This window comes from Cyrtonyx montezumae, unplaced genomic scaffold (genome assembly GCF_038088225.1).
Source record: "Cyrtonyx montezumae isolate F1298 unplaced genomic scaffold, pur_monq_1.0 scaffold_19, whole genome shotgun sequence".
Taxonomy (NCBI): Eukaryota; Metazoa; Chordata; class Aves; order Galliformes; family Odontophoridae; genus Cyrtonyx; species Cyrtonyx montezumae.
Window position 1 is genome coordinate 3,452,760 of NW_027071925.1, and position 11,712 is coordinate 3,464,471.

The following is an 11,712-nucleotide window of genomic DNA, read 5'->3' on the forward strand; positions in this document are numbered from 1 at the left end:
AAGGCGCCCGGGCGGAGTGCCAATAGGAGCGCGGCGGGGGCGGGGCCTCGGCGGCGGCGGCGGCAAGGGGGTGAAATTTCTCGAAGGTGCGGTGGGGACGGGCAGCGCGGCCGTGGGTCGGGCGCAGCGGGGCCTGAGGGTGCCGCCATGAATCACAAGAGCAAAAAGCGGATCCGGGAGGCGAAGCGCAGCGCCCGGCCCGAGCTGAAGGACTCGCTGGACTGGACCCGCCACAACTACTGCGAGACCTTCCCGCTCAGCCCCGCTGCCTGCAAGGTGCGGCCCGAGGGGGGGGCTGAGGGGAATGGGGCGGCCCTATAGGGGGTTATAAGGAGTGGGGGTGGACTGAGGGGAATTGGGGGTTGTGAGGGGGGCGGGGGACTGAGGAACGGGGGAGGCCTGAGGGGGGAGGGGGGCACAGTGGGGGGAGGCCTGAGGGATGTGGGGGAGGGGGGCACAGTGGGGGGAGGCCTGAGGGATGTGGGGGAGGCGTCCTGTGGGGAGTGGGGCCGAGGCCGATTTCACCTCGGAGGGGTGCTGGCGTGAAACCCCGCGAGAGAGGGGGAGTGGGGAGGGGACACCCCTTGAAAACTTCCCAGGGCGCTGAGGGACCCAAAGGAGCGTTGCAGCTGGGGGTATGGGGGGTGTGTGTCCTCGCCATGCTGGGGACGGTGCCAAACGCAGCCTGAGCCGGGCTGTGTGGCTGCTGGGCACTAGAAGTAGGGCTGCAGCCTCAGGGAGCTTAAAATAACACGCAGACGGTGTGATACCCTCGTGGTGTATGGAGTGATGCCTGAGTTTGGAGTGCCTCTGCTCTGGATCAGAGCACAGCTTTGGGATGCTTGGCCTAATATCTGCTCTGCGTTCCCCTCTTGGTCTCACAGGATAATGTGGAGAGGGCAGATGCGCTGCAGCTGACAGTGGAGGAGTTTGTTGAGCGTTACGAAAAGCCATATAAGCCCGTAGTCCTGCTCAACGCCCAGGTGGGCTGGTCTGCCCAGGAGAAGTGGACTCTGGAACGGCTGAAACGCAAGTACAGGAACCAGAAGTTCAAATGCGGGGAGGACAATGATGGTTATTCTGTGAAGATGAAGATGAAGTACTACATTGAGTACATGGAAACCACGCGTGATGACAGCCCGCTGTACATATTTGACAGCAGTTATGGAGAGCATCCCAAGCGCAGGAAACTCCTGGAGGACTACAAAGTACCCAAGTTCTTCACTGATGATCTGTTTCAGTACGCAGGGGAGAAACGAAGGCCGCCTTACAGGTACAGTACAATGGCAGCAGCCTAAAACAAGGTATTTTCTGTGTTACAGGATCTTAGAATAGCTCAGGTTGGAAGAGGCCTTCAAGACCATCAAGTCCAACCGCAGCCAAACCATACTACCCTGACTCTTAATAACCTACTGCTAAATCGTGTCCCTGAGCACCACATCCTGACAGTTTTTAAATACATTCAGGGGTGGTTACTCAGCCACCTCCCTGGGGAACCTGTTCCAGTGCTTAACAGCCCTTTCAGTAAATACATTTTCCCTGATACCCAACCTAAGCCTTACTGGTGCAACTCAAGGCCGTTTCCCTTTGTCCTGTCACGAGTGAGAAGAGTCCAACCCTGCTCTCACTGCAATCAGTTTTCAGGTATTTGAAGTGTTGGTTATTCCAAAATGAAATTGCTTTGTATAAAACAAAGTGGTACTTTTGTGTTAGCTATTCTGAAATGCATATGAAACTTTAATGCAGAAGGGAAGAGCGGGTTTGTGCATCAGTATTTCTCATTCTGTCACCAGTGTAGTTACCAGTTTGTGTTTTGATTTTTCTTCTGTGTTTTAAATAAATGCCAAGTGCTTCAAAGCTACGAAGGGTAATTTCCTGCTGTGTGTGAAGTGCCTTCTGGCCTTCAGATTCCAAATGCCTCAAGATTTGCACTTGAGTTTTGCTGGTTTATGTACAGTATGGAGTTGCATTTAATTATGAATTAGTCCTAATAAGATAAAGATCTTAAACCAGGTTACTGTGAAGTGTGGAGACTACTTCTTAGCTCCCTTCAGGTGATGATGATATCGCATGTTATTTTTTTTTCTCATCTGATTTGAAGTAGATGGAAATTACATTTGATCCCTGAAATGAAATGCAACCTTGTACATTGGCTTCCAGGTACAGAAGTAACTTCTGTTTGCATTAATACAATGCTTTCTAGTGCTAGGAGAATAACATGTAATTAAAGTCTTTACAGCCACTTGGTAATTGCTGGAGAATGACTTGCCCTTTGAGTGATGTGAAGCTCTGATGTGTTTTTTTTTTGTTTGTTTGTTTTTTAATGAGATAGGACAAATATTGAATAAGGTAGTGAGGAATAATAGCTCAGTTGTGTTTTTCAGGGTATTTTTACTAAGTTGTAGCAGAAACTTTTTATCATTAACTTCTAAGAAGAACTCCCAGTGCTGTGATCAAATGCAAAAGCACAGTGTGTGTGAGTCTCCAGTAGTAACTGAAATGCACTGTCAGAACCAGGAATCCTTTATCGAAGTTAGAAGTAAACTAGATAATCTAGCTGTGACTCACACTGATTCTTCTTTCCCCTGCACCCTCCACGCCCACAGGCATGTGAACTCTTTGCTTGTGATCATAAGTGTTCTTGCACTTCTTTCTGGAAAGAGTGCATTTGTTTGAGGCTGTTCTCAGAGATGAGTGATGTGAAAGGGCACAGCTGATACCTCCTGGTGCTTTCATCTCAGTGCAAACGTGGTTGGATAGCATTCAGTAGTTTAATAGCTTCACTGGAAATTCAGCCAGGAGCTGTGCTTCCTAATGGTACAATGAGGATATGCACATCTTGTTTTCTTGTGGCTGCTTCACAGAGTAGGAAGTGCACAAGTTGATAAAATGGGAAGTGCTGTCACTGGTGCTAGCAAGCAGTGCTTGGAAACCAGTTTGCACCTGTGTTGGGAAGGGGAGATGGAGAGTTTGTGACTTGTGATATCCTGTCACCCCCTGAACTCCTCTTGCTGGGCATCTCGTGCCTGTCAGCCACGTGGCAGCGGGACCTCGGTGGAGGAAGGCTCTCATGGTGCTTCAGTTTCTTCCATCTAAACAGATAGTTTGTTTGTTTTTTCCCTTTTGCCCTGTGGCAGTAAGCCACCTGATTCAGTGTGTAGTAATTGGTGTTGTAGTGCTCTTGTGCTGCTGTGTTTAAACAGCTGTAGCAGCTAAACTTCTCCACCAGGAGAGATAAGCTTTCCAAATTGGGAGTGAGAATATACCCACCAAATCTTGAGCAGAGAATAATCCCCAGCTAGTGAAATGTTGGAATAAAAAGCCTGTTGTAAACCAACAGAAGGCATAGAAGGAAGCTGGGGTTGCATAACTTCACTCTCTTCCATCCTCGTATTGCCTTTTGTTTGCTCCTCGTTGTTCTGTGCTCATAAATGGAACTCAGAAGAAGCAAGTTTTAGAAAAAGAGAGGATTAGGAGAATCCTCGTGCATGGTAAGAGCCCTAGTGCAGACCTTTGTGACTTTATCACATTCATAAACATCTCTGCAAAAATAGGAACACTTCAGCCTCGAGGTCAGTGTGTATTTTGTTGGAGAACTGTTTATATTTCCTAGCTGTATTTCATGTTGAAAAGCTGTCTTGGCTCACAGTCCTTCCTGTCACAGTTCATGTTGGTTTTTAGGTTAAACCCACATCACATCATTCACTGTAGTGTCAGCCTAACTATCTCATGAAGATAAACAGGAAGGAATCGAGGTGACTGCCGTGGTTTCTGACTGTATGACAAATGAACAGTTGTAACTATTGATCTGGGTGTGAAGAAAGGAGAAAGCAGCCACTTGCTCGCTGTGTGCCTGAAGGGATTTTTCTTGCCGTGCAGATGGTTTGTGATGGGCCCACCTCGTTCTGGGACAGGAATTCACATTGACCCCTTGGGAACCAGCGCGTGGAACGCCTTGGTCCAGGGACACAAGCGTTGGTGCCTGTTCCCCACCAGCACTCCCAGAGAGCTGATCAAAGTGACACGGGAGGAGGGAGGTAACCAGCAGGATGAGGCTATCACGTGGTTCAACGTCATATATCCGAGGACACAGCTTCCCACCTGGCCCCCCGAATTCAAACCCCTGGAAATCTTGCAGAAGCCGGGCGAGACGGTTTTTGTACCAGGTATGTAGAAATCTCTCCAGAAAGCACATGTGGCAGAGAGAAGTGTGTTCTTAACATGTCTTAGGAAGAGAGAATGTGTCAGTTTTCTTAGGGCTCATCTCTTACAGAAGAAACTACTCTGAGCTGTTCCAGAAGGGCTGTGTGTTGTGAGGCTTTCTTTGGGATGCTTCATTATTTCTGGCTGTCCTGACATACCTGTAGCATAGGATTGTGTGTGGTGTGGATGGCAGAGCAAATGAGTCTTGAGTTGCACAGTCATAGGAATGTGATCCTGAGCTAAATTAAATAAAAACATCGAGGCTTTAAATAAATAAATAAATAAAGCTGAGTATTTGGGTATTAGTAACTCTCAGACCCAAATGAGTTTATATACACCACAGTGTATTCACCAGTGGGTTTTGTAGCCTAGGTAGTCTGACTGCACGTGGATTTTTCTTGGCTGGAGAATGAGAACTACTTAAAGTCACCGACACATTGCACCCACTTTTCTGTGGCTATGCTCAAAATCAAAAGCTGAAGAAAGATAAGAATGGCATCCTTGTATCAGGAAATGGTTGTGCAACGTGTGCCCGCTGTAACGGGGAGTTGAGGTGGCCAGTGGATAAGATAGCATGGGTGAGCTCAGTGCCTAGAAGCTCTGGATCTTGCATCTCAGCACGTAACTCCCATCCTTGTTGCTTGTCTCTGCTGTGCAGCTGATTTCATGTCTGAGGAGTGCTTTGTGGTTGTCTTGGCACTTAGTGGTGACTCCTCAGTGTACCCTCTGTTAGGATTTTGTAGCTGTCGATTTCCATTAAACTGCTTCCTTAGTCTTTCTCTGAGGTTCCGAGTGGGTGGTCAGAACATCGTGTCTATTCTTAGCCTTTGCAGGGAAACTATCTGCATCTATTTTTAAATGAAAGGTCTGTAATCTGTAATCACAAGAACCTTGCTAATTCAGCGTGGAAAGTGTTCTCCAGCTTGACAGAGAGGGTCTCTGTGCAGCCCGGGTTACAATGGCTCTTGCTATTAGATATGCTGTCAGTAGCCAGCGTGTTGCTGTCAGCTCAGATCTTCAGTACTGCTCATGAGCTGAATAATTCGGCCAGAGCATTGTGCAGCCATCTGTAACGAGAGCCTGCAGAGGAGTGGAATGAACTCTGAAATAAGACTGAGGAAAGAAGATCTGGTGGCAGGCTCACCTGGGCTCGGGAGACAAGGTCTGGTTTCCACCTCTGCTCTGGGACAAAGATGCGTGGCAGTTCTTGAATGTGCTTGCAGCTGTGGTCACGGGTGCTGTGTTTGTAGGTGGCTGGTGGCACGTCGTTCTCAACCTGGACACCACCATTGCCATCACACAGAACTTTGCCAGCTGTACCAACTTCCCCGTGGTGTGGCACAAGACAGTGAGAGGGAGACCCAAACTGTCACGGAAGTGGTACAGGTAAGAGTTTTAGTAACCTTTTTGTGTTACCTATAGAAAGTACTAAAACAAAACCATTTGGTTATGTATAGTGCTGCTATTCAAAGACTAATACTGAAATCTGAACTGTATTTAGGATCTTAAAGCAGGAGCATCCTGACTTGGCAGCACTGGCTGATTCGGTTGATCTACAGGAATCTACTGGTATTGCTTCTGATAGCTCTAGTGATTCTTCCAGTTCCTCAAGCTCTAGCTCCTCTGACTCTGATTCAGAGGTAATGTATTTTCTTGGTTTTTACTCTAGTTGGTAATCCATGTTCTGTGCTTTTCAAGTGGGGATGGGGAGTGAGGTTGGGAGTAGGAACAGTCACAGTATGGCACTTCTCTAAGTGCCTGATGTGGTGTAAGCACTTCAGGAAGTGCTGCCTGCCCTTAAAAAAAAAAAAAACAAAAACCAAAATCTGGATCCTTTTAGGAGCCAAAATGAGCACATCACTTGTCTTGCCACAATCCTACTGTAGGCAGCGACTGAATCTTAAAATCTTGCTGGGTTTTGATCACGTAAACACATGAAATCCATTTTAAATCAATCTGAGCTGGGCTTTGAACTGTGATTGTTCAGAATCCTGAGGCAGCTCTTGTGGTGAGCTCCACGAGCACAAACAGTGTTCTAGGTTTCTCTGAATTTTGGTTTCATCTCTCCATGGTTCAGTGCGACTCCGGCTCCGAGACCGAGGGGATGATGCACAGGAGGAAAAAGAGGAGGACGTGCAGCATGATGGGTAATGGTGATACCACATCCCAAGATGACTGCGTGAGCAAAGAGCGCAGCTCCTCCAGGTGACCTGATGGCAACTGCTTCTCATTAAGACAAGAAGACAATACGAGGCAGAGCTGAAATAGGGCAGTTCCTCAGGATAGAGGGGTGGAGAGTGTAATTCTGTACAGAATACGAAGCAGTCGGCCAGTGGTTTTAATCCTCTAAACTGCAAACTAAGATTGGTGATATTTAAAACATAAATAAAGTTTTATTACTTTTCTAGTTCTGTTTTTTAATAGAGAAGATATAAATATATATATTTTTAATGGGAGAGGTAGAATATTTTAACTGTGCTCTTTAGAGAGCACAGGTAAGAAGTGAGCAGTCAGAGATGAGGAGTGGTCAGGCCAGACTCAGATTGGGATGTATGGTCCAAACAAAACCTACAAGCAGTTGTGCATTTTCCCTTATCATTGTCTGGATTACTTCAGTGTGGCCCACTGCTTCATCTGTTAAAGGCAACATTCAACCAAAATCTAAGATACCTGTCTGTGTTTACTTATTTAAAAAAATAATAATACAAACTGGTCAAGCTGGATGGAGAGAGTGTTAACACTGCAGAACCAAGAACATACGTTGTTTGAGATAAAATTAACAACTGCAGAGAATTTCCATGTTAGGGTATAAACAGAAAGTCACTGGGAGGTGATGCTGCAGGGGTGAACAAACAGGTTTTTGCTAAATGAAGACTGTTTTTCTCATATGAGAGCAGCCTGCTAGATTTTTTTAAGCAGATTCCTCATGGTTTGGTAAACCAGCACTGCTGTATTAGCTGTGTAGTTCCTTCACTGAGCTGTTGGATGCTCCAGGTTTGGTGGGGGTGTGAGGGCTGTGGTGACTTTGTGTGACCTGCTGAAGAAGGTGTGCAATGGTCATTTACCTGTGGAAGTCCAAATATCTGTTCTGTATCCAGTGTTACACCTGAGCTCATTGGGGTGCTGCCTGAAGGCCTGCTTGCTGCTGTACCCATTGCTGCTGACCTGCTGTGACACACTGCTCTCCTGCTGGCAGCAGTTGGTTGAGGTGCTGTCCAGTACTCTTTCAGCAGCCAGCTGTGCCTTCACACAGGCACCAAGCAGCAGGAAACAGCAAACTACCACAGACCCTGTGAGAAAAGAAACTAAAAAACACTGCCCCTGTGTGCAGATCTGAAAGTCCTGTGTGTTTTTCAGTTCTTTGCACTTCAGATTTTGCAAGAACTAGCACCTTGCCTAGAACCAGCTCTGTCCAGGACTCGCTGCTCTCCTTTTTTTGAGGGTGGATGGGATTTTGGCTCCAGCAGTGTAAGGGTTTCCTTGATAGAAAGACTCAAATCTTCCATTTAAAGTATGGGAAGCATAAGCATACAGTTAGCCTGCACGCTGTGATTTGTATTCCAGCGTGAGGGGAAATGCTACAGCTGATGACAGGCAGTTGTTCCTTTTTGTTTTATTTTGACAGGATTAGGGAATCTTGTGGAGGCCGCAGTTACCCCTGATTGATAACAGCACCCGCCCAGAGGCAGCTGCCGACCAGAGCTCCGTTAGCAGCCAGCCAGCTCTGCTCTGCCCCTCCTGCTCCTGCTCCTCACAATCCCTTCTTGTCGCTTCTCTTCAATCCAAACATCAGTCTTCATGACGTGCTGTTGAAGGTTGGCTCCTTACTAACTGAAAGGGGAATGCCCCAACTCCATTCCTGTGCAATGCTTTGTCCCCTCTGCGCCCCGAGTGAGTGCACTAATAACCCATCTTTGGGTACAGACATGCCAAGTATTTAATGCTTTGTGTAACGGGCGAGGAAGACGACGGTCAGTTTTTAAAGAACTTTTTAAAACCAGCAGGTGAACCTGGAAACCTGCCTTGCTTTGACACTGTCATATGTTTACATGTTGTCCTGTACACTTGAGGAAAGGAACACCAGCCCTTCTGGCCCCGCGCAGCGTCGGTGGATCTCACACCAGAGTTTCAGGCAGTGGAGGTGGGAGTGCTGCAGGCACTGAAGCAGCTCCAGTGGAGGTGACTGCCTACCTGAAGCATCTTTTGTGGTCTTAATCTACTCGTACACATCTGAAGTGCATCATGTTAACCGGCCACCATCCATTTACTTCTGCTCTGCGTAGTAACAAAGATGCACTAGCACCTTGCCATAGGAATCTCAATGGAGCCAGAGAATCCTGGAGTTTCTTGCACAGCAAAAAAACATGGGGGAAAAGTCAGCGTTTGCCAGCAAAGACACTCCTTTAGGTGTAGGTGTGATGCTTAGCACTGGGCAACGGCTGACACAGTCTGGCTCTTACATTACTACAGCAGTTGCTGGGCTTTAAGTACTGAGCAGTTAAGGGGCTGTGGGCTCATTCAGGCCGGTGCAGTTCATGTGTGTAAACAGCTTTTCTTTGAGGCTGTGGCTTCAGAAATTTATAGAACGTACAGTGCCAATTTTAAAGGACTGGGAGAGGGACATACTGTTGTTTGATGCTTTATAAAAATGAAATGTGATGTTTTAAGTCTGTGTAGGTGCATTTGTATAATGGCAGGTAGAGCTGTCATCCCCAAGGGATCTGTTGGATCTGCTGTTCCTTTCACAGGGGCTCGTGCTGGTAGTGTCAGCAGAGAGGTCTGTCTTCCCAGAGGTGTGCTGTGAGGAAGATCCTGCAATAATGCCCAGACCTGGTAGCTGAATTAAAAAGCAGATTGGCAGCCTTAACTGTGACTTCTGTTGTATCTGCTGGGTTTGACGGAAGCCAGAACATGGTCTGGATTTTATTTATTTTAACCCCATCTCTTTCCTTTTTAAACACTCCTTCCCTTCCTGCAGCCTGGGCTGTGTCCTGTTGTACAAGGGAACCTGAACTATATTGGTCTGAAACTCCTGTACCAGTCAGTTCATGCAGGAGCAGTGTGTTGGTGAGAAGGAGGGAGAGAAGCTTTGTTGGTGTACTTCCTGAGCTTCCTACAGTAGGCAGACATAAGTGAATGTGGACATGCCTTCGTCGGGCACTGCAGGTCATGCCAGCAGATTACTGCACTTTGAAGAACACTTCCCAACTCCTAGTGTTCCTGCCCAGGGTTGCCTTTTATTTCCTGCTCAGTTGAACAGCCCAGGAGTCTGCACAACTCCTCAGAGAGAGCGGGCTGCAGCTGCTCTGAAGAATGGAGGGGTGGGAGTTTCATCTCTGTCGTGCTGAGAGCCCTTAACAGCAGCTGCCCCATGTGTGAGCCCTGCCTGCCCTCAGTTGCTTTGTGTTGAAGATGGAGCACACTGCTGTGTTTGGCATGCACAGTTCAGCTTTGCCATCTTAAAGTCTTACACGTGTCTGGAAGGCCGAGCACAGTGGGGAGGATCCTTTCCTTCATGCCTACCAACTCTTCATGGTGTGAGATGAAGCAGTTTCCACTTGTTCATTGGAGGCCCTGTACAGAAAGGCAGTGTGCTTGGAGTGAGCCACGAGCGTTGTGATGCCAGCAGCACCACACTGACCTCACAGGCACTGTGTGATGGGAAGCAAAGCTGTGTGTGGGATCTCTGGTTCCTCCTCTCTCAGGCTCTTGCCTCAGCTTCCCACCTGAAGACAGGGGAATACTGACCTCACAGAGGCTGAGATGTGATTCCTGTGTAAGCTGTGCTGATGCCCCTGTGAGTGTTCCAGAAATGCTGAGCAAGCTGAGGCTTCCTAGCTGGGTGGCAGAAGAGACTGGGGATGAGCAGCACTTCGGGCCACATGCTGCTCTCCAGTGGTCCTTCCAGAATTGCTGTGTGGTGCAACAACGAGGCTTTTTGTCTGGCCAGAATTTAACATTTGGCATTTTGTCACTTGCTCTAAGCAGGAGGTTCTGCTGTTTTGCTAGGTCAGGATTTAAACATAAGAACAGTGTAAGTGAACTGGAGAAGTGAGCTCCTAGCAGGGTGCCAGCCTTGCAGGAAGGAGGGGATGTTCCCCAGGCCCCTTCCGTGCCAGAGCATGACATGATAAGCTGCTCCCCTCGTGCCTGGCTCTGCTGTGGGAGGCTGGCTGGGCAGTGCGTGCTCTGGCTTCTCCAGACTTGTGCTCCTTGCAGCGTTGATGTTGCTCCAGACCCTGCTGCTGTGTTGTAGGGCTGTGGATGTGGCAGACCCAGCTGGCCCCTGGCTGCCCTGAGCCCTGCTCTGCCTCAGCACCCACACTCAGCCTTCTCCACTGGGGTGCCAGGAGCTGTGTGCTGGTTTGGGCTGGGCTTCCCGCTGTTGTGCCTGCCCTGGCCAAAGGGGAAGGAGCTCTGGTCCCCAGTCCAGGCTTGTCTGCTCTGACAGCTCAGGAGAGTGGATAAACACCCATCAGAACCGTGTGCAGAGTGCAGGCACACAGAGCTCAGCTCCTGCTGCTGCGCGGGGTGGTGCTCAGGAGGCCCTGGCACAAAACCTCCCTCTCCTTTCCACTCTGCTGGGCTGGCTCTGCTTTCTATTCTCAGTTTTGTGAAGCCTCTGCATGCTTGGAAGGGAGACAGCAACCTCTTTCATAGCAAACCCAGAGCCTCTTCCTCCTCAAATCCCCAGCCACTGTGGGGTGGAAAGCAAAGCTGCTGCCTGCGAGGGTTAACCTGATGGAAACAGCGTGACAGAAAGTTTTCAGCACTCCCCTTGCAAAGGGGGGGAGGAAAAAGGATCCTGATGCATTGAGCACCCAGCCCTGCTGCCACGAGCTGTGTTGGTCCCGTCCAGCAGAGCTGGGATGCTCTTAATCGTCTCGTTCGGATGATTGTGGTTCCGCTTTTTATTTTAAGTAAAATCAATTATTTTGCATTCTCCTGTTCGTTACTCGTTATTTGTTTTTTTACTGCTTTTAGCGGTGTCCCGAAGGCGTGCACCTCCTTCCTAAGGCACGGATGCTGCTCCAGTGCTGGGCTGTGCTGGAAGCGGGAGCTGCAGCTGCTCTGGGAGGTGTGGTTTGGAAAACGGTGCGAATTCCGGCGGCTGAAAGCACTCAGCCCGGAGGGCAGCATCGTGCCGCCATCCCATCGTTCCTCCCCACGCTCGGATGCTGCAGGCACCTCCTTCAGCTCCGCCGCGTCCTCGTCACCCTGAATCCTTTGTCGGCGGAGCTCTGCAGCTGTCCCTGCTGTTACCCCCCCCCTCTTCCCCCCCCCCCCCCGGGGCTGCGTCAAAGCGGCTTTTGTGCGCGGCTGCAGCGCGGGGCTCCTCCCGGGAGAGGGCAGCGCGATCCCGGCTCGGCCGCAGCGCTCCGTCCCGCTCGGGGCTCTCGGGCCGCGGTTAAGCTCCAGCTCACGGCAGCGGGCTCCGAGCCGCGCTGCTGCCCTGCCCTGCCTGGTGCTGGGTCAGCGCACGCGCCCGTCCCGCCGCAGGGGCTCTTT

The 11,712-nt window shown here is 49.4% G+C and overlaps 1 protein-coding gene across 1 annotated transcript; it reads left to right on the forward strand.

Moving 5' to 3' along the window:
• Window positions 1-128: 128 nt before the first annotated feature.
• Window positions 129-7,928, forward strand: JMJD6 (jumonji domain containing 6, arginine demethylase and lysine hydroxylase). Its single transcript, XM_065735146.1, has 7 exons — window positions 129-276; window positions 885-1,273; window positions 3,880-4,166; window positions 5,454-5,589; window positions 5,705-5,843; window positions 6,281-6,408; window positions 7,829-7,928. The coding sequence occupies exons 1-7, from the start codon at window positions 148-150 to the stop codon at window positions 7,863-7,865; spliced, it is 1,245 nt and encodes a 414-aa protein (XP_065591218.1). The 5' UTR covers window positions 129-147; the 3' UTR covers window positions 7,866-7,928.
• The last annotated feature ends 3,784 nt before the right edge of the window (window positions 7,929-11,712 follow it).

Excerpts from the sequence above, each read along its gene's own strand:
- JMJD6 (XM_065735146.1), top strand. The coding sequence starts at position 148 with ATGAATCACAAGAGCAAAAAGCGGATCCGGGAGGCGAAGCGCAGCGCC. Across the intron at positions 277-884 it reads TCAGCCCCGCTGCCTGCAAG|GATAATGTGGAGAGGGCAGA; the intron begins GTGCGGCCCGAG and ends TTGGTCTCACAG. Across the intron at positions 1,274-3,879 it reads AAACGAAGGCCGCCTTACAG|ATGGTTTGTGATGGGCCCAC; the intron begins GTACAGTACAAT and ends CTTGCCGTGCAG.